This window comes from Pongo pygmaeus, chromosome 7 (assembly GCF_028885625.2).
Source record: "Pongo pygmaeus isolate AG05252 chromosome 7, NHGRI_mPonPyg2-v2.0_pri, whole genome shotgun sequence".
NCBI classification, from domain to species: Eukaryota; Metazoa; Chordata; class Mammalia; order Primates; family Hominidae; genus Pongo; species Pongo pygmaeus.
The window spans coordinates 17,424,967-17,451,399 of record NC_072380.2 but is presented as its reverse complement, the minus strand read 5'-3'; the positions used below and the strand labels follow the sequence as shown (position 1 = coordinate 17,451,399).

The 26,433-nt window shown below is 38.9% G+C and overlaps 1 protein-coding gene across 1 annotated transcript in view; it reads left to right on the top strand.

Annotated features, from left to right (window-relative positions):
* Positions 1-4,793: 4,793 nt before the first annotated feature.
* MTMR7 (myotubularin related protein 7) overlaps positions 4,794-26,433 on the top strand; it is a 116,886-nt gene continuing 95,246 nt past the window's right edge. Inside the window, exon 1 of the mRNA XM_054499618.2 lies at positions 4,794-4,904. Coding sequence (XP_054355593.1) covers positions 4,881-4,904 — 24 coding nt within the window. The 5' untranslated portion in view covers positions 4,794-4,880. The remainder of the gene's footprint in view (positions 4,905-26,433) is intronic.

Below are 26,433 nucleotides of genomic sequence, written 5' to 3'. Positions count from 1 at the left end.
ATTCATCCATTGATGGACATTTAGGTTGATTTCATATTTGGCTACTGTGAATAGTGCTGCAATAAACATGGGAGTGCAGATATTTCTTCAACATAGTGATTTCATTTCCTCTGGATAAATACCCCCTGGTGAGATTGCTGGATCATACGGTAGTTCTATTTTTAATTTTTTGAGGAACCTCTATACCGTTTTCTATAATGGCTGTACTAATTTACAGTCCTGCCAACAGTGCATAAGGGTTCCCATTTCTTTGCATCCTTGCTAGCATTCGTTATTGTTAGTCTTTTTTATCATAGTCATTCTAATTGGGGTGAGATGATAGCTCACTGTGGTTTTGATTTGCATTTTCCTAATGATTAGCAATATTGAGTATTTTTTCACAGACCTGTTAGTCATTTGTGGGTCTCATTTTGAGAAATCTCTGTTCAGGTTTTTTGCCCATTTTTAAATCAGACTATTTGGTTTTTCTGCTGTTGAGTTGTTTGAATTCCTTTTATATTCTGGATATTAACCCCTTGGCAAATGCGTAGTTTGCAAATATTGTCTCCCCTTCTGTAGGTTGTCTCTTTACTCTGTCGTTTCCTTTATTGTATAGACGCTTTTAAATTTAATGTAATCCCATTTGTCTCCTACTGTGTTTGCTGCCTATGCTTTTGAGTTCTTATCCCAAAAACCCTCGCCGAGACCAATGTCTTGAAGAGTCTCCCCTATGTTTTATTCCAGCAGTTTCACAGTTTTGGGAGGAGGCTATTTTAAAGCCTTGACTGTTCACAGAGTAAATACTCTTTTCATGCTGCCCTAGAATTTCCCTTTTGGCTCCTAGAAAAAGGGCAGAGCTGACTGCAATCCACCGAGTGCTTTTCCTCCACATCTTTGTTACAGGGCAAGGCCAACAGAGACATTGATACATTGCATCATCGAGTTCATAAAAATCCTGAAGAGATGCTGCTTTTACTTTTTGCCAGGCAGAACCCCAAATGCAGCTCTCACCATAACATACTGAGTGACTCCAGATGAGGCTGAGTTTGTTCAGAGATGTGTTCCCTCCTCCACTTATAATATGGTCCATTTGGGTTTAATTACGCTGAATAGGATTGTATTGAGTTTGTAATCATTAGCAATACCATCCCCAAGGAAACACGTTTTGGTCTCACTGCCAGATCAGAAGTTTGCGTTGCCTCAGGAGAAATGTAAATATTCCGGAAAAAGTCTTGCAAGTGTTTTTGACAAGAATTCAAAACTCCTCAGGCCATTGAATATCACAGGATTTTGGGAAAGTGCCCAGTTAAAATCAAGTTTGTATTTTAAAATTCTGTAGCAAAAGTATTTGCAACTAAATTATCTATGTGATAAAAGTTACATAAGAAGAATTCTCTAGAAGACGTTTGGTAACTTGCAATCAGGTAGTTTAGGTCTTGCATATGGTTAGGTATCCCTAGAGATCTTTAAAGGCATTACCAACTCCCTCTTTAAAAAAATCAGAAACACAAAGGTAGAGACAGTGCATTATTTTGACTCTCAAATTCCCTTTACACTTCAACATAGTATAGGCTAGGCTAAATTGAGCGTTAAAGTTCAGTGGCTTTATGTGACAACAACAACAAAAGTGTTCTTTTCACTCACAAAAGAATCAGCTGTGGCTTTCCAGAGTAGTTCTTGTAATAATGTAAGCTAATGGTAATAGAGATACAGGCTGTTTCTCTCTTGTCTCATTTCATTTGAATACTGAATAGTTTGGGGCCAAAGTTTCTTCTAACATGAAGAGCAAATTCATTATTATTTTCTCGCCTTTTTAAAAAAATTTATTTTTATTTTTATTTTTTTGACAGAGTCTTGTGCTATCACCCGGGATGAAATGCAGTGGCACCATATTGGCTCACTGCAACATCTGCCTCCCGGTTCAAGCGATTCTCCTGCCTCAGTCTCCCAAGCAGCTGGTATTACAGGTGCCCACCACCATACTTGGCTAATTTTCGTATTTTTAGTAGAGATGGGATTTCAACATTTTGGCCAGGCTGATCTCGAACTCGCGAGCTCAGGTGATCTGCCCGCCTTGGCCTCCCGAAGTGCTAGGGTTATAGGCATGAGCCACCACACCCGGCCTTTTCTCTTTAATCTCAACATGTGACCTCCACATCATCAAGACAGGAGATGAGAGAACTGACGGGCCACACAGGGGCTTCGTTGGGGTTTGGCCCAGAAGTGGCATAAGCCACTTCCACAGTCCATTGGCCAGAACCAGTCACATGGCCCCATTCAATAGCAAGGGAGTTGAGAAGTGTAGTCTCTGTGTTCCCAGGTAGGACAGGAGAGTTAAATATTGATGTGCACAGCAATATCTGCCATTTCACAAGGCAAAAATCCCAGACACTGATGATAAAATGAGGACAACTACAATGTGCCCTGGCAAGGGAAAACCCAGTTAGATGGACACGCAGGTAACTAGATCTTAACTCTTGCTTTGCTTGATGGTAAAAATAGTTTTGTTGAATACACTTATTTTCCATCCAAGAGTCACAAACAGTAGAGAAAAAAATAGCCATTTTCCAACTCTGTGGACATAGGCTGATTTAGTGTAAATTTGAGTGTGGCTCCATTTGCAAATTACATAGAGTTGGAAGAATAAGCTTTTTTTTTTTTCCCTTCCCTTCTCATTTCTTGGCCTGGGGCCAGATGGAGAGATTTTTGCTCTGTGAAGACTCAGATTCAGACTCAGAGATGCAATATTCATCCTACTGGACCACGGTTCATTCCAGACACACCAAACATGAAACTTCAAGAAGTACATGATTCTAAGTCTATCCACTGATTTTTCTTGAAGTAACAGGAAAAATGCAGTAAGTAGATCATTCTTCTTGAGGCTTCTTTAGCATTGCCACAGGCTCTCTCACCACCTTAGTTGGTCTACCTTTTATTTCCTTGGTGTTGGCCATATCACAATTACAGGATTTAGTGTCCTTCTTATCTGGGACTCCCTTCAATCTTCCAGCATTTGCCATGATACCTTGAGTATGACCCATAGTTAAATCATAGCAATATTTTCTGAGTAAATGAATGGCTGGTTTTCCTTTTCTCTCTACTTAGGATGAATATAGCCAGATATTTCAACAACATACTCTCGGTTCCCTCACCTTACTGCCCTCCAATTCTTGCTACTATTTCAATCTCTTCTGCCCTGCTAGGTGGTGTTGGAATAGCAGTGAAGCTTGGGGGGCTATATGACACTTTAAGTACCAGAAAATTCTTTGTGGTTGTTAGGGATCAATACAGTTTGTGATCTAATATCTTAACATTAGGCTACTTAAATTGTTCAGACTTACCTCCCTTCAGCTACCAATCAGTGTTTTTTTTAATATCGAGTATAGTAAGCCACAGGTCAGAAGCACTTTCATGCAAAAATTATCAAGTAGACTTTTAATTAGCTCACCAGAAGAATAGAACCCTGAAAGCATATGATTTCAATATCATTTGCCTATTTAGAATGTTCCCCTCCACAAAACTATATAAGATTCTTGGTATTAATGGAATTTGGAGATGACAGCTAACTTTTGAGATCATCTGGGCAGGCGACTTTCTCGTTTTATAAACAAGGAGACTGAGGCCAGTGTGTGAGTTGGCACCAGAGCGCTCTTGACTCTATTCCTGGTCTTCTTCGGTAAAGAAGAAATTATGCCCTGGGTCAATCATGACATATGCAAATGGTGGTTTATAGTACTTATTCTAATTGCCTCCCAAAGCAGTAGGAGGATGAAATGGTAGAAGACGTATGAAAGAGGGATCTGGAATTTTTAAAATAAATTCGACACCGTATTAATTATTTGTTGGAAGCCTGCAGTGTGTCCAAGTATTAGATAAAAAAAGGTAAGCAGAGTCCCTATGGTCAAAAAAAAAAAAAAAAAAAAAAATCACAATCCAGCCTGAAAGATGAGTAAGAGTGAGGAAAAAATTGAACAAAACTATGTAGAGTTCTATAAAATTTCACTTATGGTGGAGCATTGTACTCTTAGGGCTGCAAGAAAAAAAAAAACAAAAAAAAACTGGAGGGCGTTCTTCTTCTCTTTGGCTTTTCCCAAGAGGCCTAACACTAAGAATGGCACCAACCCTACTGTTATTATCATCAATAGAGAAATGGTACCGCATAATGGATGCTTTGTATTTCTATCTCTCAGTTCAGTTGGAGCTAAATAAAGAGGGCAAATGAGCAGCCAACACCGTGCCAAGGGAAAAGTGTCGCCTGCAACAGTGAAGTCGCAGGTGGATGTGAGATGCCTGACTTAGCAGCGCGCTTACCAAGGCGCTAACACTGCTGCTATTATTTCCACCCGCACCCCCAGTGCTATGCCGGCCGCGCCTGGGATGAAACACACACACTGAGCCCACGAGACCGTGCTGGGTCTAGAGTGTCTGTGGCAGCCTTCTTTTCCGCCCCACCCTGAAATCCTGCCTATCCTGGGACGCCCTAGAAGGAAGCCCAGGGACGGTGTGGAGCAGCGTGTACTCCCCATCTCTCTTCCAGGAGGCCACACCCAAAACAAGGCCCTCTTTGTGTCTTGGGAAACAGTGGCGGTACAGTGCTTCGCCGGCTGCCCCTCTTAAGAGAGAGCGAGCAGCCATCGCCCCAGCAACCCCAAACAGAGACGCGTCACGGCGGCGGCGCAGGTGGGCGCAGGCGGGCGCAGGCGCGGAGCTGGGATCTCTAGGGCCGCGCGGGAGCTCCGGGTCCGCACGCCGCGCGCGGAGCACCTGGGGGCGGAGCCAAGACCGCGTCCCGCCCACTCCCGGGCGCGAAGTCCCCTCCCCGCGCCTCTCCTGTCGCGCCGCAGACGCGCGCAGGTGCGTGAGGCCGCGCCCGCCCGGGACTCTGCAGACGTGGGCCAGCCATGGAGCACATCCGCACGCCCAAGGTTGGTGGCACCAGCGCGGGCGGAGGAGGGACGAGAGGAGATGGGGGAGGAGGAGGAGGGATGCTCAGCGCGCGGGAGGCCGACTGCTCTGCGGGGCGCCGGCGGAGCCTGGACCGCGGGCGAGGGAGGAGCAGGCAGTGCCTGAGCATCCCGGGGTGCCTGCGAGCCCGGTCGTTCTCTTGCTGCCTCCCAGGCCTAGCCTTAGCTGCTGCTGGGTCTGACCTCTTGGTTTTGGGGGTGCGCAGTGGACACAGGGGTGAACGGGAGGGAACCTCAGTTGTCTGCTAGTAACTGGGTGTTGATCAACCCTTCTTTCTCCTGGCACGAGGCTTTCTCTTTTAGCTGTTGGCCGCTCAGAATAGTTGAAAGGGAAATAAGCCTTTCGGTGACAGGTGCAAGGAAAATGAGCTGAATGCAGATGGGCTCCTGCGCTTGGAAGCTTGTTAAATCTAGGGTGTCAGGTCCACCCGACTCGGCCTTCCCAGTCCCCATCCTCATCCTCAGCGTAGCAGCTGCAAGGGGCTTTACACAGAACGGATGATCAATATTCATTGTAGGTTGAATGATGGTGTGTTCTTGCCTTTTCCAGTCCGTTTTGTTCGTTAGAGAAAAGGACGCAGCTTACGGATTCGTCACGCACTGTTGTGTTTTAACAACACCAGCTTTTGCTAATCAACAAAAGCGAATGGTCCCTGATCACTCCAGTAAATTAACATTGGAAACGTTGATCGCTGTACCGACTCTTCCTACTCAGTTGTACTGATAATCTAATTTAGAATGAAAATGATGATCGACGTTACTGCCTGATAAAAACCCTAAACGAGTGAAAGACTATGTTTAAAAACCCCATTGGCTGTCTGTTGTTACTACCATCACAGCTCCTTGCGTTTTTGCAGGGTGAACTTCCATTCAAAATGTAGGCCCCTGACAGGTCAAAGCTAGGTCAGAGTGGCCATAGCTCAGGTGGTTCCAGGGATCCCACACATTTAAGAGGGGTGGGGGCAATTGCTTTATGGCCAGCAAGAATTGATTCCTAAATTTTGGAATAGTTCCTGAGTACCTTTTTGTAAAAGCAGATTAAAGTGATCTCATGTCATTGGAAGAAGAAATCTTTTAGTTTGCTGGAGAATGTCAGTTCCAACAGTAAATTTAAATTGTATTGATTTTGCACTAGGGAACTAAATTGTCGCTTCACAATCAGGAAATTGTAAACTTAGAAGACAGTGCTACAAACCACAGAATAGGTGGCTCAAAGCTTTCAGAGTTTAAGTGGTACTAAATAATTTATTCCAGAAGGATGAATTTAACTCATGGACTCTGCCCTTGCCAAGGGCATTCTTCCTTCTTCCATGATGAAGGGGGCCGTTTGTAAAAGTGATAGCTGTTGTGGATATTGATAGCAAGAATGATAGGGTGACATGGCAGTGGATGCCACTTTGTTACAGAATATGAATTTGGGGGAATCAAGGCCTTTTCTGTTCTATATACAAAGCCACCTGGTACAAAGTCACGTGTGAACCTGAGTTGTAAGCAGTGTTCTCACTTACTCTTAAAATTGGTGTTTATGGATACCCTCTAAGCAGTGCAGTACTTGAAGTCAGAAATCCTTATTTATCTGGAAATGGAAAGAAATTGGGGGAAAATGGAAAATTGTCTGAAGTGTTACTGAATTGGGTGGGTCATTAACATTTGCGATAATGCTGGTGAAAAAAGAAGAAATTCCAGAGGTTGGTTGGATCAGATTCATTTATTCATTTATTTTATTCTACAAGCATTTAGAACCTTTCATGTGCCAGGCTCTGTGTTAAGTGCTGGGAGCATCCAGGAACTCACAATCTGTAAGGGGAGGCAGTTGTAAATATGTCAGTGTATGATAGAGACATGTGCAAGGTGCAGTGGGTAGAGAGGGAGACTGAATAGAGGATCAGCTCTGCCCTCAAGGTCAAGGGAAGCCTTCTTAGAAGAGCCGTCTTAACCTGGAAGGAGTTAAGGAGGACTAGGAGCATTTTCAACAGTGGTCATGTAATTGTATAAATATATATTGTAATAAATAATTACAACCCTAAAGAAGCTGAAAAGAATAACAGCGGTCAAAGATAAATGATTCCTTGAGGTTAAATAACATCCTCCTTTTGTTTTACATTTTTAAGGGCAAAATTAATTTTCACAGTCTAAATGAAAAAGAGAACAACATTACTTACAGAGCTTGCGGAGTTAAATATATAGTTGTTACTGGTCATATTCATCTTTATTATTTGCTTCCATTATACCTGGTGAAACTATAGGTAAATTTCCTTCGATTTCGTGGTTTCATGTCTTGGGTTTGCAAGGAGTATATACAAAGTTTGTTTATCTGGCCCATTGTGGGTTTAAAGCAATATTTACCGTGTGGGTAGTAGAGTTTTAAGAGGAAAAGAATTTTATGCGTGTATAATGTACAGTTGCTTTTCTGTTACAATGGAAGTCATTCACTCACTGTAGACTGTGTAATATCCATGACAGCCTCTGTGTTCTGCTTTAGTCTCTGGAGTGCAGTTTAAGGAGACAGGTGCACGTGCATAATCTGCAATGCTTTGCACATATTTCTTTCTGGGGGTGCATGTATGTTTAACTGAAGCCTTTAACAGAGCATATGCTAAGCAGAGTGCTTCTCTTCCAGAATGGTTCCTCTAGAGGGAAAAAAAAGTTCCAAGGACAAGCTGGTTTGCGGTTGGGTTAAAGGGGGGACACCAAGTATTACTTGTGTACTCATCCCAGTGAACTTCTAGGTTTCTACTTCACTGTCTGGCTTTCTTTACCACTCTGAAAACTTGCTGGAAGCTTAGGCATAATTTGGGTACAAGTGCTGCTTAATTAAATGAAAAGACTTCAGGGCTCCTGGAAGTAGCTTGAAGTGTTTGTAGGATTTAGTTTGGTACTAGATTGAGGCAAATGTGTCCAGGATCCTGGTAAGTGATTTCTACTTTATATGCTTTGGTCTTTCTGGAAGGCATTTTTCCCACGTGTAAATTTGAGTTATGAAATAGAATATGTGATAACCTCCAAAACAGACCTTGCAAATGTCTTCTCTTCCTTTCTACACCTACCCCCTAGTCTGACCCTGACTGGTCTCCTGATTTATTTTTTTGCTCTTTTCTAATCCCGTTCTCACAGAGGGGCCTGGATGATGCTTTTATGTCTCAAATTGATCATGCTACTTCCCTGCTAAATTTCCTGGGTGGCGGTCCCTTTGTACCCAGGATATAAAGTGAGAATCCTCAGAATGGCTCGTAACGCCCTGTGTAGACTGAGCCCTTCCTACTTCTCCAGCCTCGTTTTGTGACAATTTTCTTCTTATCCACAACCCTCTGATCACAACTTGTTTTCACAGAGTTCTCCAATGGGACCAGTTCTTTTCTGCCTCAGGACTTTTGCACTGCTGTTCCATCTGGGGGGACATTAGTTCTCACTCTTCACCTGGCTAAATACCTCATCTTTCTAGTTTCAAATTGTGATTTCTCAGGCTATTGTCCAACTCCCCCATCTAAATCAGATCTGCCTGTTGTATTTTATCATAACACCTTGTGTTTTCCCCTTAGGTTCTTCATTACAATTGTTAAATTTATTTGAGTTATGTTCATTTAATGTCAAGCTCCCCTGCTTGATGGAAGTCCTATAATGGTAGGGATTATATTTTGTTCACCCTTTGTATCTATAGCACCTAACACAGTGCTTGGGACCAACTAAGCATGCAGTAAATAAATTCAAAATTGAATTAGTGAAGAATGCATAATTCATTACTTTTTGTTTGTTTGTTTGTTTGTTTTTGAGACGGAGTCTTGCTCTGTGGCCCAGGCTGGAGTGCAGTGGTGTGATCTTTGCTCACTGAAACCTCCATCTCCTGGGTTCAAGTGATTCTCCTGCCTCAGCCTCCCGAGTAGCTGGAACTGCAGGCATGTGCCACTACACCCAGGTAATTTTTATATTTTTAGTAGAGACAGGGGTTTCACTATGTTGGCCAGACTGTCTTGAAATCCTGACCTCAGGTGATCCACTTGCCTCGGCCTCCCAAAGTGCTGGGATTACAGGTGTGAGCCACTGTGCCCAGCCTCATTACTTTATTTTTAAGAATTTGCTTTATTAATCCAGGGCTCTTGTGCATTGTACACTTGTATACAATACTACTTGACAGTGTTGTGGATCTTATAGTATTAGTGTGAAATATTTGTGGATGTCAATGTATCTGACATAATATGTGAGATATATATGAAACATTTTGCAATTATATATATTTTAATGAGATAAAATTCAAATAATGTAAAATTCACCATTTTTATTAAAATGCACAATTCATTGGTTTTAGTATATTTACATATTGTGCAACCATCGCTACCATCTAGTTCTAGAACACTTTCATCACCCTGAAAAGAAATCCATTAGTAGTTAGCCCATTAGTAGTTAAACTTGATGATGCCCATCAAGTTACCCATTAGTAGTTAGACTTGAGGATAATATCTTATAGTTATCTATGTTGAATATTATCTCATTGAATTTAGACTTTTGCTTATGTCTTACTCTTTTTTGGATGCTGATACACATCTGCTGTTCCTGTCAGTTTGGTACCATCCACTATTTAATCAGCTTGCTTTCTATTACCTCATTCATTATCTTATCCAAGAGCAGAAGTGACTTAAGCCACTTGCCCCCATGTCTCAGGATCTTGATCCTAATAGCAGATTCAGTAGTTCTCTCAGTTTGATGTCATCTAGAAGTTGATAAGTTTGTCCTTCATCACGTCGCCAAACAGCTCATCAAAGAAAGAAAGGAAGTCTTCTGAAATGATGATGGTGGATCCATGATGTTCTTGCTGACTGATGGTTTCCACTTTTTAGGTTCATACAAAGGTCCATTAAATAACTCATTTTAGAACCCTGCCAGAATTAGTGTTGAACTCACCAACTTATAATTATACAGTTCTGTTTTCACCATGGGCAAATAGTTATCTCATTTTCAAGTTCTGTCTGTGATGGACGGACATCAGCATATCCATGAGGTTTGCCTTCTCTTGATCATTCACTGTCAGTATACTGTCAGCTCCAAGGGTTATCTCTTCTTTTATCTTCCTTTAGCAAATAATAATTTTCTGGTTATAAAAGTAATATGGACTACATGTAGAAATTAGCCACTGTTAATATTTGGCTACATTTTCTTCTGGTGTTTTTTCTCTTTGCGTACACTAAACATTGCTTAGAAATTTAGGATCACCCAGTTCAATTTTGTAGTTTGCTTCTTTAAATGTACCATATTGCAGTGTTCAAAACATACTTTTAGAAGATTATGTGGGGCTTTTTTTTTAATCCTATGGAAATTTCATTATATTTACTATTTCCCCATTTTAGGGCTATTATAATAATGTCCTGATGAACATCTCATTATTATCTGCATGTGATTTCTTCCCTAGAATAGAACCCTAGATGGAATTACTGTGTCAAAGAAGATGAATAGTTTTATAGTTGATATATATTACCAAATGACTTTCCAAAAACGTTATGTCATTTAGCACTTTCAGTAATAGAATATAGACTCTCTTTCTTACTATACCATTGCTTTATTATTTAAGGTTATTTTTTGCTAATTTAAAGGGGAGAATAGCACTTCATTCTTTTAGTGTATTTTTTTTACTAGTGAGGTTGAAGCTTTTCCAAAAATGTGTTTACTGACCATTTTGTTACTTTTTGAATTATCTATTTATATTTTCCCCATTTTAATAATGGGTGATTTAGTGTGTATGTATAGTATATGTATTTCAATAGCTTTATTGAAGTGTAATATGATTTATGTAGCATAAAATTTACCTTTCTGAAGTATGCAATTCTGTGATTTTTTTGTATATTCACAGAGTTGTGCCACCATCATCATTATCTAATTTCAGAACATTTTCATTACTCCAAAAAGAAACACTATACCCACTAGCAATCAGTCTCCATTTCTCCCTCACCCCACCCAAGGTAACCACTAAATATACATTCTGTCTCTATATATGTTTGTTTTTCTGGACATTTTAAATTTAATCATACAATATGTGGACTTTGTGACCTCTTCTTTTCACTTAATGTTTTTAAGGTTTGTCTAAGTTGTAGCATGTATATCAGTACTTCACTTTGTTTTATCTGTTCTGTGGCTAATACTGCATTTTGTTTATACGTTTATCAGTTGAGGGAGATTTGTGTAACCGTGTTTTGGCAATTATGAATAATGCTGCTATGAACTTCAGTGATAAGTTTTTGTGTGGACATATGTTTGTATTTCTCTTGGATAGAATTTCATTTTTCTGAGAACAGAATTGCTGAATCGTATAGCAACTTTGTGGTTATCATTTTAAGGCACTGCGAAATTATTTTCCAAAGTGGCTGCACTATTTCAGAACCCTGACAATAATGTGTAAGGGTTCCAGTTTTTCCATATCATCACCGACACTTGTCATTGTTTTTTATTTTAGCCTTTCAGGTGGGTGTGAAGTGGTATCTCATCCTGGTTTTGATTTGTGTTTTTCTAATGACTAATGATATTGAGCATGTTTTCATGTGCTTATCAACCATTTTCCTGTCTTTTTTGGAGAAATGCTTATTCAATTCCTTTGTTTCTTTCTTGAGTTATTTTTCTTAAATTATTGGGTTGCAAAATTATGTAATCTGGATACAAATCCTTAGTCAGTTATACGACTTGAAAACGTTTCCTCCCATTCTGTAGGTTTTCTTTTCCCTGTTTTGATGTCCCTTGAAGCACAAAAAGTTGTTAATTTTGATGAAGTCCAACTTATTTTTTCTTTTGTCACTTGTGCTTTTTGTGTTGTATCTATGTATATTTTCTAGAAAGCCTTTTTCTGATCATAAAAGTCATACATTACAGAAAATTTAGCTCAAAGGAGAAGAAAGAAAATAGTAATTCTGCATAATTTCAAAATCCAGAAAAAAATGCTGTGTGTATATTAGCATTTTTCTTTACATATATAAAACAGTGCAATTTAAAAGAAAATCATGTCCATTTTCTCTGTGGTGTGTGTGTGTGTGTGTGTGTGTGTAGTTTTGGGGAATGAGAACCTGTTTTTTAATATGTCAAAATATTTTTCTCATTTTATTACACCTTCTGAAAAGTGATTTTCTTTATAACCACATAGTCCACATTACAATGATGACCATACGTTATTTAGTGTCTGGAGGCAATTCTCCATGGCCTTTTGCAGTTTTGCACTTTTGTTCTAAACTATCTTTTCAAGGATGATTTTATAGTGAACAGCCTTGAAAGAGAGGAATAGCTTCTTCCTTAGTAGCAGAGGGCAGATTTATTTGCTGTCCAGGGTAATAAAGATAATGTTATCCTCATAAAGGATTACTTGCATCCTGTTTATGTGATGGGCATTTCTTAAACTCTGAGTCTCTAAGGTTCCTCATCTAGGACTCGAGCCCTGCTGTGTGCAGCATCCATATGGACTGCTCCATATTGCCCCTTAGACTTGGGAGGGGGAGCGTGGAGAGTCAATATGAAGATAAAGCTTCTCCCTCCTGGTGTACAGAGAATGTCCTTTGTCTCTGACCCAGAAGTCTTGTGTCTTCTGCCAGCACATGAAACACTGGGAGGCTACTTGTTAGGTTGTAAGCAGATTCAAATTTCAAACACTTCCTAGTTCTTGACAGTTAATCCCCTAGTATTTGATATTTAATTTGTCTCTATATTGTCACTATAATAAATAACTGATAGGCTGGGCGCAGTGGCTCACGCCTGTAATCCCAGCACTTTGGGAGGCCAAGGCAGATGGATGGTTTGAGGTCAGAAGTTCAAGGCCAGCCTGGCCAACGTGGTGAAACCCTGTCTCTACTAATTTACAAACCTGTCTCTACTAATATAAAATACAAAAATTAGCCAGTCATAGTGGCCAGTGCCTGTAATCCTAGCTACTCTGGAGGCTGAGGCAGGAGAATCACTTGAACCTAGGAGGCAGAGGTTGCAGTGAGCTGAGATCACGCCACTGTACTCCAGCCTGGGCCACAGAGCAAGACTCCGTCTCAAAAAACAAAACAAAACAAAACAAAAACAAAAACAAAACCACCACCAACAAAAAAAACCTGATAAGCATCAATGTATTTAAATTGTTGTGTAAATCTCTATTACCTCAGATTAAGTTTCTCAGGCATCTTCTCTGGTTCCATTTCTATACATATTTTAAAGATTTTTGATGCTGTTTGTATGTTTTCCTCTAGGATTGTGTCTGCTAGTATGGCAGAGGAATACCCTTTAAAAAATTCTTGAGAATTATAGATGAAGTATGGTTTCTTATCAATTTATGTTTATTTGTTTACTGTTGAGATTGAATTTATTTTTTACAATTGTTTATAACAAGAGCAATACAATAATAGTACTGATAGTACTGATAAGATCCATAATATCCATAAGATTCATAGTACCTGGATCTTATTAAGAAAATAATTTGTATATCTAATTAATTCCCTCTTGCCTCACACCCAATTTTCTCCTCTTGCACTCTTTCCGGTCTTGGCGATCCATACGTTCCAGTGCTGGAGCCAATAACTTTGGAATTATCCTTCACTCCTCTTTTTCTCTCCTCCCATATCTATTCTAATCAAAAATCATCAGCTTATCCAGGTTATCCCACCTCCATTCCTACCACCCTATTCTGAGATACTATCAACTCTTGCCTGGTCCCCTTTCTATTTTTGCTGCTCCCCTACCAGTTTATTTTTGCCAGATATACTGTTAAATATAATTTGGAGCTTGGACTTCTTTCGTGGGTCTCCTCACACCGAAAGCATCTAAACTGGAAAGGAAACAGTCAAATTATCCTTGTTTGCAGATGATATGATCTTATATTTGGAAAAAACTAAAGAGTCCACCAAAAAACGAGCAAACTGACAAAGAATTCTGTCAAGTTGCAAGATATGAAATCAAAATACAAAAAACAGTAGCGTTCATGTATGCCAACAGTGAACAATGTGAAAAAGAAATCAAGAGACCAACCCTATTTATAATAGCTACAAATAATATGAAATACCTAGGAAACAATTTAACCTAAGAAGTAAAAGATCTATAAAAGGCAAACTATAAAACGCTGATGAAAGAAATTGAAGAGGACACACAAAAACTGAAAAGATATTCCGTGTTCATGGATTGGAAGAATAAATATTGTTAAAATGTCCATACAACCCAAAGCAATCTACAAATTCAATACAATCCCCATCAAAATGCCAATGCTGTTCTTGACAGAAATAGAAAAATCGTAAAAGTTATATAGAATAACAAAAGACCCAGAATAGCCAAATGTATTCTGTGCAAAAAGAACAAAATTGGAGGAATCACATTACCTGACTTCAAATTATACTACAGAGCTACCGTAACCAAAACAGTATGGTATTGGCATAAAAACAGAGGCATAGACCACTGGAACAGAATAAGAAATCCAGAAACAAATCCACACACCTACAGTGGACTTGTTTTCGAAAACAGTGCCAGCAACATATATTGGGAAAAAGACAGTCTCTTCAATAAATGGTGCTTAGAAAACTGGATATCCATATGCAGAAGAATGAAACTAGACCCATATCTCTTGCCCTACCAAGTTAAAAAGCTTCTTCACAGCAAAGGAAACAACCAACAAAGCAAAGAGACAACCCACAGAATGGGAGAAAATATTTGTAAACTATCCACCTGACAAGGGAGTAATAACCAGAATATATAAGGAGCTCAAACAACTCTATAGGAAAAAGTCTAATAATCTGATCTGAAAATAGACAAAATTTCTGAATAGACATTTCTCGAAGGAAGACATACAAATGGCAAGCAGGTATATGAAAAGGTGCTCAACATCAGGAATCATCAGAGAAGTTCAAATCAAAACTACAATGAGATACTATATCACCCCAGTTAAAATGGCTTTTATCCAGAAGACAGGCAATAACAAATGCTGGCAAGGATAAGAAAAAGAGGGAACTCTCATGCACTGTTGGTGGGAATGTAAATTAGTACAATCACTATGGAGAACTGTTTGGAGGTTCCTCAAAAAACTAAAAACAGAGCTAGAATACAATCCAGCAATCCCACTACTGGTTATATATGAGTATGTCCAAGAGATATCTGCGCTCCCATGCTTATGGCAGCATTATTCACAGTAGTTGAGATTTGGAAGCAAACTAAGTGGCCATCAACAGATGAATGTATAAAGAAAACGTAGTACATATATACAATGGAGTACTATTCAGCCATAAAAAAGGAGGAGATCCTGTCATTTGCAGCAACATGGATGGGACTGAAGGTCATTGTGCTAAGTGAAATAAGCCAGCTACAGAAAGACAAACTTCGCATATTCTCGCTTATCTGTGGGAGCTAAAAATTAAAACAATTGAACTCATGGAGACAGAGGGTAGAAGGATGGGTTACCAGAGGCTGGGGAGAGTAGTGGGGTCTGGGGCAGGTGAGGGTGGATAGTGGCAATTGTTAACGGGTACAGAAAGTAGTTAGAAAGAATGAGTAAGACCTAGTATTTGATAGCACAACAGGGTGAATAGTAATTTAATAAATAATAATAATTTAGCATTTTAAAGTAACTAAAAGAGTATAACTGGATTGTTTGTAACACAAAGGATAAATGTTTGAGGAGCTAGATACCCCATTTACCATGATGTGATTATTACACAATGCATGCCTGTATCAAAGTATCTCATGTACTCCATAAATATATAGACCTACTATGTGCTCACAAAAGTTAAAAAAAATTTTAAAAATAATTTTCCAGAATTTTATTATTGACTGAATTTATTATGACTTATTTATATCAGACTACTTTCAAAAGAATTTGAGACCTTTGTAAAGTATACATGCTTTAAAAAATAACCCTATAAAATATGTTTTGTATTGTCATTCCATAGTTTCTTAAGATAAGGAACTTATCCATAAGATCCATAATATCCATAAGATTCATAGTACCTGGATCTTATTAAGAAAATAATTTGTATATCTAATAGGTACCTCCATTTCACTATGTCCCAAACTGAGCTGATTCCCTCTCGTCTCACACCCAATTTTGTCCTCTTGTACTCTTTCCAGTCTCGGCAATTCACCCTTCCAGTGCTGGAGCCGATAACTTTGGAGTTATCCTTCACTCCTCTTTTTCTCTCCTCCCATGTCTATTCCAATAGTAAATCCTCAGCACTCTGCTTTTAAAATATATCCAGGTTATCCCACCTCCACTCCTACCACCCTATTCTGAAATACTATCAACTCTTGCCTGGTCCCCTTTGCATTTTTGCCGCTCCCCCACCAGTTTATTTTTGCCAGAGATACTGTTAAATATAATTTGGAGCTTGGACTTCTTTCGTGGGTCTCCTCACACCCAGAGGGAAATTCTGTACATTATCTGCCCCTTCTCCCTCTCAAATCTCATTTCCCACAACTACCCCACTCCCTGCTCTTGGACCTCACTGCGTGACCACTACTCCCTGGATACCCAAGCACACTCCTTTTTCAACACCTTTGCACGAGATGTTTCCTGTGCCTGGAACTTGCTTTCCTTAGATATGCAGATGGTTTGCTCCCACACTTTTTTAGATCTTTGCTCAAATGTTATTTTATCAAGAAAGCCAATTTATCATCACATATAAAATAACAATCCTAACTCACCCAAACCAACATACTTTACCTCTTTATATTTTTCTCCATAGCATTTTTTCTGTAACATACATACACACCTACACACATACACATACCACACACATGCATACAGTCTGTATCCTGCGGATTGAAACTGGCAGCTAGCTGCGTTTATATACAACACTGAATGAACGAATATGGATTATTAAGTTCTATAACAGACCGTGTGTTCTGTACACCCAAGCCTCCATGCAAGACAACCAGACTTCAACTTTTGCTAGACCTGTTAAAAGTGAGGATTTCATGAAATGTGGGCGATTTTTGAGGAAACTTCTGTGATTACTTGGCTTAGACAATCTATTCTTACTTGGAAAACTTAAAAAAAAAAAAAAATACTGCCACAGCTACGCTTTTAAGTGGATTGCTTCATTCCAACAAACTTATCAGCCTTGTCTTTGGAGTAAGAGCGTATTTGATTACAGTGACTACCTCCTCAACAGCTGTTAAATATTGTGCAAGAAAAGTCTGACAATTAGATAAGAATCCATCTTTAAACAGGTCTAAATCAAAACAGCACTGAGGTTTGTTCTTTTGATAAAATCAAATTGCAACGACAAGAAAAACGAAGGGTAACGCTGGATAGTATAGAAGCAGCCCATTACTCTAGAGGCAAGGAAGCAAACAGGACTCCAGAGGGCCTGGAAACAGCATTGTAAGGCTGCTGGGAACCTAAACTGCATTTTCTTTCCTGTTCTCAACATCAAAACGCAAAATGGTAAAGTTGTTAAGAACACACACTCCGGGGCCACAGTGCCTGGTTTTGAATCCTCACTCTGCCTCTTATAGCTCACTAACTTATTTAGTGGGGATAACAACAGTACTCACCTCTTAGGGTGATTGTGAGGTCCAAGTGTCTTAATAAATGTAAATCTATAGAATGATGCCTATCACAATAGCTATAGTGTTATTTCAGGATTTTCTTGTACCAGTACTATCAGTACTATTGTTGTATTGCTCTTGTTATAAATAATTGCAAAAAATAAATTCAATCTCAACAGTAAATAAATAAACATAAATCGATGAGAAACCATACTTCATCTATAATTCTCAAGAATTTTTTTAAAGGGTATTCCTCTGCCACAATAGCAGACACAATCCTAGAGGAAAGCATACAAACAGCATCAAAAATCTTTAAAATATATATAGAAATGGAACCAGAAAAGATACCTGAGAAGTTTAATCTGAGGTGATAGAGATTTACACAACAATTTAAATACATTGATGTTTATCAGTTTTTTGGGTTTTTTTTTTTTTTTTTGAGATGGAGTCTTGCTCCGTTGTATATATGTACATGTTTTCTTTACACATTCATCTGTTGATGGCCACTTAGTTTGCTTCCAAATCTCGACTACTGTGAATAATGCTGCCATAAGCATTGGAGTGCAGATATCTCTTGGACATACTGATTTCCTTTCAGGTAATGTGATTCCTCCAGTTTTGTTCTTTTTGCACAGAATGCATTTGGCTATTCTGGGTCTTTTGTTGTTCTATATAACTTTCAGGATTTTTCCTATTTCTGTCAAGAACAGCATTGGCATTTTGATAGGGATTGTATTGAATTTGTAGATTGCTTTGGGTTGTATGGACATTTTAACAATATTTATTCTTCCAATCCATGAACATGGAATATCTTTCCATTTTTGTGTGTCCTCTTCAATTTCTTTCATCAGCATTTTATAGTTTGCCTTTTATAGATCTTTTACTTCTTAGGTTAAATTGTTTCCTAGGTATTTTATATTATTTGCAGCTATTATAAATAGGATTGCTTTCTTAATTTCTTTTTTGCATTGTTCACTGTTGGCATACATGAACACTACTGTTTTTTGTATTTTGATTTCGTATGTTGCAACTTGACAGAATTCTTTGTCAGTTCCAATTGTTTTTTGGTGGACTCTTTAGTTTTTTCCAAATATAAGATCATATAATCTGCAAACTAGGATAATTTGACTTTTTCCTTTCCACTTTGGATGCTCTTTATTTTTTTTCTCTTGTCTGATTGCTCTAGCTAGGACTTCTAGTACTATGTTGAATAATAGTAGTGACAGTGGGCATGCTTGCCGTGTTCCAGATCTTAGACAAAAGGCTTTCAGTTTTTCCCTATTCGGTATGATACTAGCTGTGAGTCTGTTGTTTATGTCTTTTATTATGTTGAGGTATGTTCCTTCTATCCTCAACCATTGGAAGTTACCAGAGGCTTGCAAATACTGTCATCCGTTATTTTAAATTGATGACGCCCTAGCTCTGATTGCTTGAGCAAACAGATGTGCAAAAAGAAAACTAATAAAAACTCTACACTTTCACTTTATACCCCCTTCTTTTTAACTTTTTGTTGCATCTCTTGATGTCTTACTGTACTATGTCTTGAAAAGTTGCAGTTACCATTTTTTATTGGTTCATCATTTAATCTTTCTACTTAAGAGTAGTTCACACACCATAGTTCTTTAGGTTGGGACGTTCTTTGTGGTTATCCCTTTGAATACATGTTATATTCCCATTTCTTCCTCTACCTCCTCTTTAAGGCCAGTAACTCTTAGATTTGCCTGTTTGAGGCTTTCTAGATCTTGTAGGCATGCCTCATTGTTTTTTACTCTTTTGTCTTTTGTCCCCTCTGACTGTGTATTTTCAAATAGCTTGTCTTCAAGCTCACTAATTTTTTTATTCTGCTTGGACAATTCTGCTATTAAGAGATTCTGATGCATTCTTCAGTACAGCAATTGCATTTTTCAACTCCAGAATTTCTGCTTGATGCTTTGTAATTATTTCAATCTATTTGTTAAATTCATCTAGTAGAATTTTGAATTCCTTCTGTGTGTTAACTTGAATTTCTTTGAGTTTCCTCAACACTGCAATTTTGAATTCTCTGTCTGAAAGGTCACATACCTCTGTTTCTCCAGGATTGTTTCCTGGTGCCTTAGTTCATTTGGTGAAGTCATGTTTTCCTGGATGGTCTTGATGCTTGTGGATGTTTGTTGGTATCTGGGCATTGAAGAGTTAGGTATTTATTGTAGTCTTTGCATTCTGGGCTTGCTTGTTGTCATATTTATTGGAACTTTCCAGGTATTCAAAGGGACTTTGTACCAAAGCCCAATAATGCTGTGGTTTTTGCAGACTCATGGAGGTACTGCCTTGATGGTTTTATATAAGATCCTGAAGAATTACCTGGATTATCAGAGAGATAGTCTTTTTCTCTTCATTTATTTTCTCCCAAACAAATGGATTCTGTCTGTGCTGCACTATCTGGAGCTGCGAGTGGGGTGACACAAGTACCCCTGTGGCCACCACCACTGGGACTACACTGGGTCAGACTTGAAGCCAGCACAGCACTGGGTCTTGCCCAGGATCCACTGTAACCACAACCTGTCTACTTCCAAAGTTCACTTAAGGCCCTAGGGCTCCACCATCAGCAGGTGGAGAAGCCAGTTAGGTGTGTGTCCTTCCCTTCAGGGTGGCGAGTTCCCCCAGGCCCTGGGCAGGTCCAGAGATGTTGTCTGGGAGCCAAGGATTGGAGTCAACAACCTTAAAAACCTACCTCATGTTATATTCTGCTGCAGGAAAACTGGCCCTCAAAACACAAGACAGTCTTTCCTGCTCTTTCCTCTCCTTTCTGCAGGCAGAGGAGCCTCTTCCAGTAGCCACCACTACCACTGGTCCATGGGGTTTCTGCAGGCCACCACCAACGTTCGCTTAAAGCCCAAGGGCTCTTCAGTCAGCTTGTGGTGAATTCTGCGAGGCTTGGAGCCCACCCTTCAGGGCATTGAGTTCCCCTCCAGCCTAAGGCAGGTCCAGAAATGATGTTAAGAGCCTTGGCCTGGAATCAGGGACCCCAAGGGACCCCAAGGGACCACGTGGTACTCTATCCCACTATGGCTGAGCCAGTACCCAAGGTGCAAGACAAAGTCCCCTTTACTTTTCCCTCTGTTTTTTTCAAGCACAAGGAGTCTTTCACCATAGACCCCACAGCTGCATATGTGCTGGGCTCCCCTGAAGCCAGCACACCTCATTCTCACCCAAGGCCCACTGTGTACTACCTGGGTATCACTGCTCATTATTCGGGGCCCGAGCTCTTTTGTCAGCAGATGATGAATCCTGCTAGGACTGGGTTCTTCTCTTCCATTCGGCAGGTTTCCTTCCGTCCCAAGGTGTGTCTAGAAATGTCATCTGGGAGCTAAGGCCTGGAATGGGGGCCTCACAACTAACTCTGCCCGGTGTCTGATCCTTTTGTAGCTGAGTTGTTATCCAGGATGCAAGACAGTCCTTTTTACTCTTTGCTCTCCTCTCCTCAAGCAGAAGGAAGGAGTCACTTCCAGAGGCACTGCCTGGGGTTGTGAGAGGGGTGGCACAAGCATTCCCTTAGCCACCCCAGCTCGTGTCTCCCTAGGCCACACGCTACCCCAGTCCACTGACTCTAAAGGCAGCCCAGCACTAGGACTTGACTAGGAGTTGCAGTCCTGTGTCCTGGATTGCCTTTCAGATTTACCGAGGACCTGGGAGCACTTTAGCCTGCAGTAGTGAGGCTTGCTAGAATTCAAGTTCTGACCACCGGGACAGGCAATTTCCCTCTAGCTAAGGCTGGTCCACATACTCCCTGAGCCCAACACATCTTTGCTTTGCTATGATAGGGCGGCACTGAGTTGAATGCCAAGTCCTCAAGTAGCTGTGCTCTCCTTCCCGCAAGTGCACAGATTCTTTTGCCACGTAGGAGAAAGAATCTGTGGACTTAGTCACTGCCAGGGGATGGAGGACAGGTTGCCTCGGCAATTCAAGACTGTCTTTGTTACACTTGTCAGTGCCTCTTTCAGCAATACAAAGTTAAAACCACGTACTTTAATAGCTCACCTGATTTTTGGTTCTTATGACGGTGCTTTTTTTGTGTGTAGTTGTTAAAACTTGGTGTTCTTGCAGGCAAGATGATCTGTGGAGGCTTCTATTTGGCCATCTCTCCTTCCATCCCTATAGTTTCTCTGGAATTTTTTTTTTATAAACCATATGTTGGTATGAGCAGCCATATCTCCTGATGGATATTATTATATTATTTAACGTTGAATATTTTATTCTATATCATGTACATAAATATACTTATTTCCAGTAGTTTAATTTTTGTTCTTTGTCACCTTCCCCTATCATCTATTAAGATTGAAGTCATAGACTCTAAATACATTTCCCAGTATGAGAAGAATGTTGTATTTAAAAGTGTACTGGATGGTTCCTTTGTAATGTGAAAGATTCTGCTTTGCTTTTTCTGGTTTCTATGTTTAGGTGTTTACATCTGTTTAAAAAAGCAAACAAATATATTTATATATTTGTATACTTATGTGCAACACCACAACCAACCCAGTTTAAACAGTGGGCAAAGGACTTGAATAGACATTTCTCCAAAGAAGATATACAAATGGCCAATAAGTACATCAAAAGATAGCCAACATCACTAGCCATTAGGGAAATACAGGTCAGAACCACAATAAGATACCACTTTATACCCATTAGGATGACTATTACTTAAAAAGAAAGAAAGAAAACAACAAGTGTTGGCAAAGGTTGTGGAGAAATTGGAACCCTTGTGCATTGCTGATGGTAATGTAAAATGGTACTGCTGCTGTGGAAAACCCTTTGGTAGTTTCTCAAAAAGTTAAATGTAGAATTACTGTATGACTCAGCATTTCTACTCCTGAGTATATACCCCAAAGAATTAAAAACAGGGACACAAACAGATACTGGTATGCCCATGTTCATAGCTGCATTATTCACAATAGCCAAATGGTGGAAACAATCCAAGAGTCCATCAACAAATGAATAAATAAACAGAATGTGATATGTACATGCAATGGAATATTATTCAGCCATGAAAAGGAATGAAGTTCTGATACATGCTACAATATGGGTGAACCTTGAAGACATTGTGCTAAGTGAAATAAGCCAGACAAAAAAGGGAAGATAATGTATGATTCCACTTACATGAGGTATTTAGAATTCTTAGAAATGAAAAGTAAAATAAAAGTTATGAGGAACTGAGGGTAGGGGAAAATAAGGATTTTTGCTTAATAGTTAGAGAGTTTTTGTTTCAGGGGTTGAGAAAGTTTTGGAAATTGATAGTGGTGATGGTTACACAACAGTGAATGTACTTAATGCCACTGAATTATATGCTTAAAATGGTTTAAAGGATATCTTTTATGTGTATTTTGTGACATTTAAAAAAAATATGTTTCCTGGCACATAACCACTGCTCAGTAAATACTTACTGACTGAATGAATTTGTCGAATGAACTAATACTTAATTTGGCAAGTGTATATCAACTATTAGCATTATAGTGGGTGGCATTGTGGGTCTGAAGTCGGATACTCAGTTAAAATTCTTACTCTGCCATATATATATTTTTTTAATTTGGCATAATTAAAAAACTAACATATTTACATATTATAAAATTTATCATTTAAAAGTATACATTTAAGTAGTTTTTGATATATTCACAACATTATGTAACCATCACTACTATCTATGTAATTTCTGAACATTTTCACCACCCCAAAAAGAAACCTGGTATTTAATAGCAGTCATCCCTCCTTTCTCTGTCCCTATACCCTGGACGATCTCTAGAGATTTGCCTATCCAGGACATTTTATATAAGTGGAATCATACAATTTTTGGTCCTTTGTGACTGGCTTCTTTCAGTTAAGCGTAACTTAAGATTTTCAAGGTTCATCCATGTTGTAGCATATATCAGTACTTCATTACTTTTTATTGCTGAATAATATTCCATTGCATGGATATACCCCACATTTGTTTATGCATTCATCAGTTGATGGATATTTGAGTTGTTTCTACTTTTTATTGGGAATAGTGCTGCTATGAACATTTATGTATAAATTTTTTTGTGTGTGAAAATATGTTTTCAATTCTCTTGGGTATATACTCAGGAGTGAAATTGTTACATCATATATTAATGCATGCTTAACCTGTTGAGAGGCTAACAGTTTTCCAAAGAGGCTGCAGCATTTTATATTCCCAACATTGATGTATGAGGGTTCCAGTATCTCCATATCCTCACCAACACTTGTTATTGTCTCTTTTGATTATAGCTATCCTAATGGGTGTGAAGCAGTATCTCGTGGTAGTTTGAGTTGTATGTACCTGGTGGCTAATTATGTTGAGCATCTTTTTATGTGCTTGTTAGCTATTCGTATGTCTTCTTTGGAGAAATGTCTATTAAGATTATTTGTTCATTTTTTATTTTATTATCTTCAACTTTTGTGTTAAGTCTCGGGTTACATGCGCAAAATGTGCAGGTTTGTTACATTAATAAACGTGTGTCAGAGTGGTTTGTTGTACAGATCATCTCGTCATCTAGGTATGAAGTCCAGCATCCATTAGCTTTTATTCCTGATGTTCTCCCTCTCCTCGCAACCCCCCTGACAGGCCCCAGTGTGTGTTGTTCCCCATGATGTGTCCACGTGTTCTCATCGTTCAGCTTCCACTTATAAATGAGAACATGGAATGTTTGGTTTTCTGTTCCTGCATTTGTTTGCTGAGGATGACAGCTTCTAGCTCCTGTTTGTTTTTTAAATTGGGTTATCTATCTTTTTAATGTTGAGCTGTAAATGTTCTTTATGGATTTTGGGTACTAAATAATTAGATATGTGACTTGCAAATATTATCTTTCATTCTGTAGGGTGTCTTTCTCATTGTTATCTTTGAAATACAGGTTTTTAATACTAATGAAGTACAATTTATCTATTTTTCTTTGGTTGCTCATACTTTAGGTGCTGTATCTAAGAAATTACCTAATCCAAGTTCACAAAGATTTACACTGTTTAGGTCTTTGATCTATGTTGAGTTAATGTTTGTATATGGTGTGAGGTAGAGGTCCAAATGCATTCTTTTGCATGTGGAATTCCAGTTGTCGCAGCAGCATTTATTGAAAATAATTTTCCTACTCCATTTAATTGTCTTCGTACCCTTGTTGAAAATTTATTCTTTATAGATGCTTGGATTTATTTCTGGACTCTCAGTTCTATTCCTTTAATATCTTTGTCTATCCTTAGCCAGTACCACACAATCTTGATTATTATAGCTAGGTATATGATCTTGAAAGCTTTGGTTTTCTCACATATAGCTTGTTAGAGACTAAACAGAATACATTTAAAGCTCTAAGTAATATGGCACATAGTACATTTTAGCTGTTTTCAAGTTATTTTTATAATCATCATCATTGCAAAAGGATGTGGCCAAAAGTTTGTATGCTGAAAGAACTTCCATGAAATTTGAGAATAAAAAGAATTTTCTAAATCCAAACATTTCATTTGACCTACTCATTTACCTCCCCGCTGCACAATGAGTTTCAATATTTTTTCCTCTGGAGGAACTCTGCAAAGAATGCCTCCCTGTAACCCAACTCTAGTTCACACCCAGACTTTGGAGCATATTGTTTTTTAATAAAAACATTGATCTCGTCAAACAAATGGATTTTAGGAAAGGTGTCAAGTTTCACTCAGGAAGCCTCTGCAGTGGCCTATGAGGCAAAGCCCCAGTGACATCGCCCTAGATTCCTGAAGGAGAGTCTTTTTGGAATGGAAGTATGGAGAAGAAAGTGGGAAACACACTTTGGCTTTTTAGTGGAGGAAAGTAAGAGGGTAACATTTGTGCTGCCATGAAAGCTTTAAAAAGGGATGCAACTTTAAGGCACTGTACACCTTGAAACATTTATATGCTTGTAAGGAATGATAAAGACATGAAACTGTAACCTCCTATGTAAGTCTACTTGAGCCATTATTTATTTATTAGTAAATTTTGACATTTCCCCATTGAAGTCACATTATTAACTGATTAGGTTTGGTTATCACTTCTGTCTTACATCTGGAGGCAAAACAGCATTTGGAATGCTTGTTTTCACAGATGTACATATATTTTCTCATCCTTATTTAAAGCTTATTTTTATTGCTTTTTTTTTTTTCCATTCTGAACAGGACAAGCTGTGAAGTATGCTTGAAATTAAACCTCTTGACCAGACACCCAGGATTCCGTGACTTTGTCCGTGTGATGGTGCAGTTTTATATTCTTATACTGCACTCAGAGGGAGTCCAAGAAGCTCATTTTGTACTATATTTCTTAGGCCAGGAAAAGTCTAAACTATTTTTCCTAGTGCCCTTTCCCCTGGTGGACAGCTAGTTGAAGCCTCTGGGAGTAAAAGTACTTCCCAGGACATAAACCCAACCCTTCCTCCCACAACCATTTAAAATGGTTTAAAAATAACCCCCACTTAATGTTTTGTGGCAGGCTATGACAACTTTATAAAAATTGTATGTTTACTTTTCTCCTCTTTTTCATTTATTAAAACACTGCTTATCATAGATTCCCGGAGAAATAAATTTATTGCCAAGCTGTGAAAGTAAATTTTATTCCTTAGGGCATGTAGCAAAGCACACATTATTTAGAACAAGGTACAGTTGAACTGTGCAAGTTGCGGTGAACTGTTCACCCAGTTTGAGTAGTGGTAGTTTAAGGAAGGGATTCTGCCTTTTAAGCTAAACAGATAAATTTAAAGACACTATTGATGCATATATCCATTCACTTGTACATTCAGCAAGTATTCCTTGAGTGCTTTCTCTATGCCAGATACTGTTTTAGGCCCTGGAGGTCCAATGATGAGTAAGACAGACAGCGGCCCTAGTTTCATGGAACTTACAGTGTAGTAAAGAATTAAACAAAAATAATACTGCAGTTCTTTAAAACAATATATATGTCATCACTGTAAGCCAAGATTTTGGAAAATCTCCGATTTTTAAAAGATTTTTCCCAGATCCTGCCACCCTCCCCCTATAAACCTTCCAGTTGCTTCCT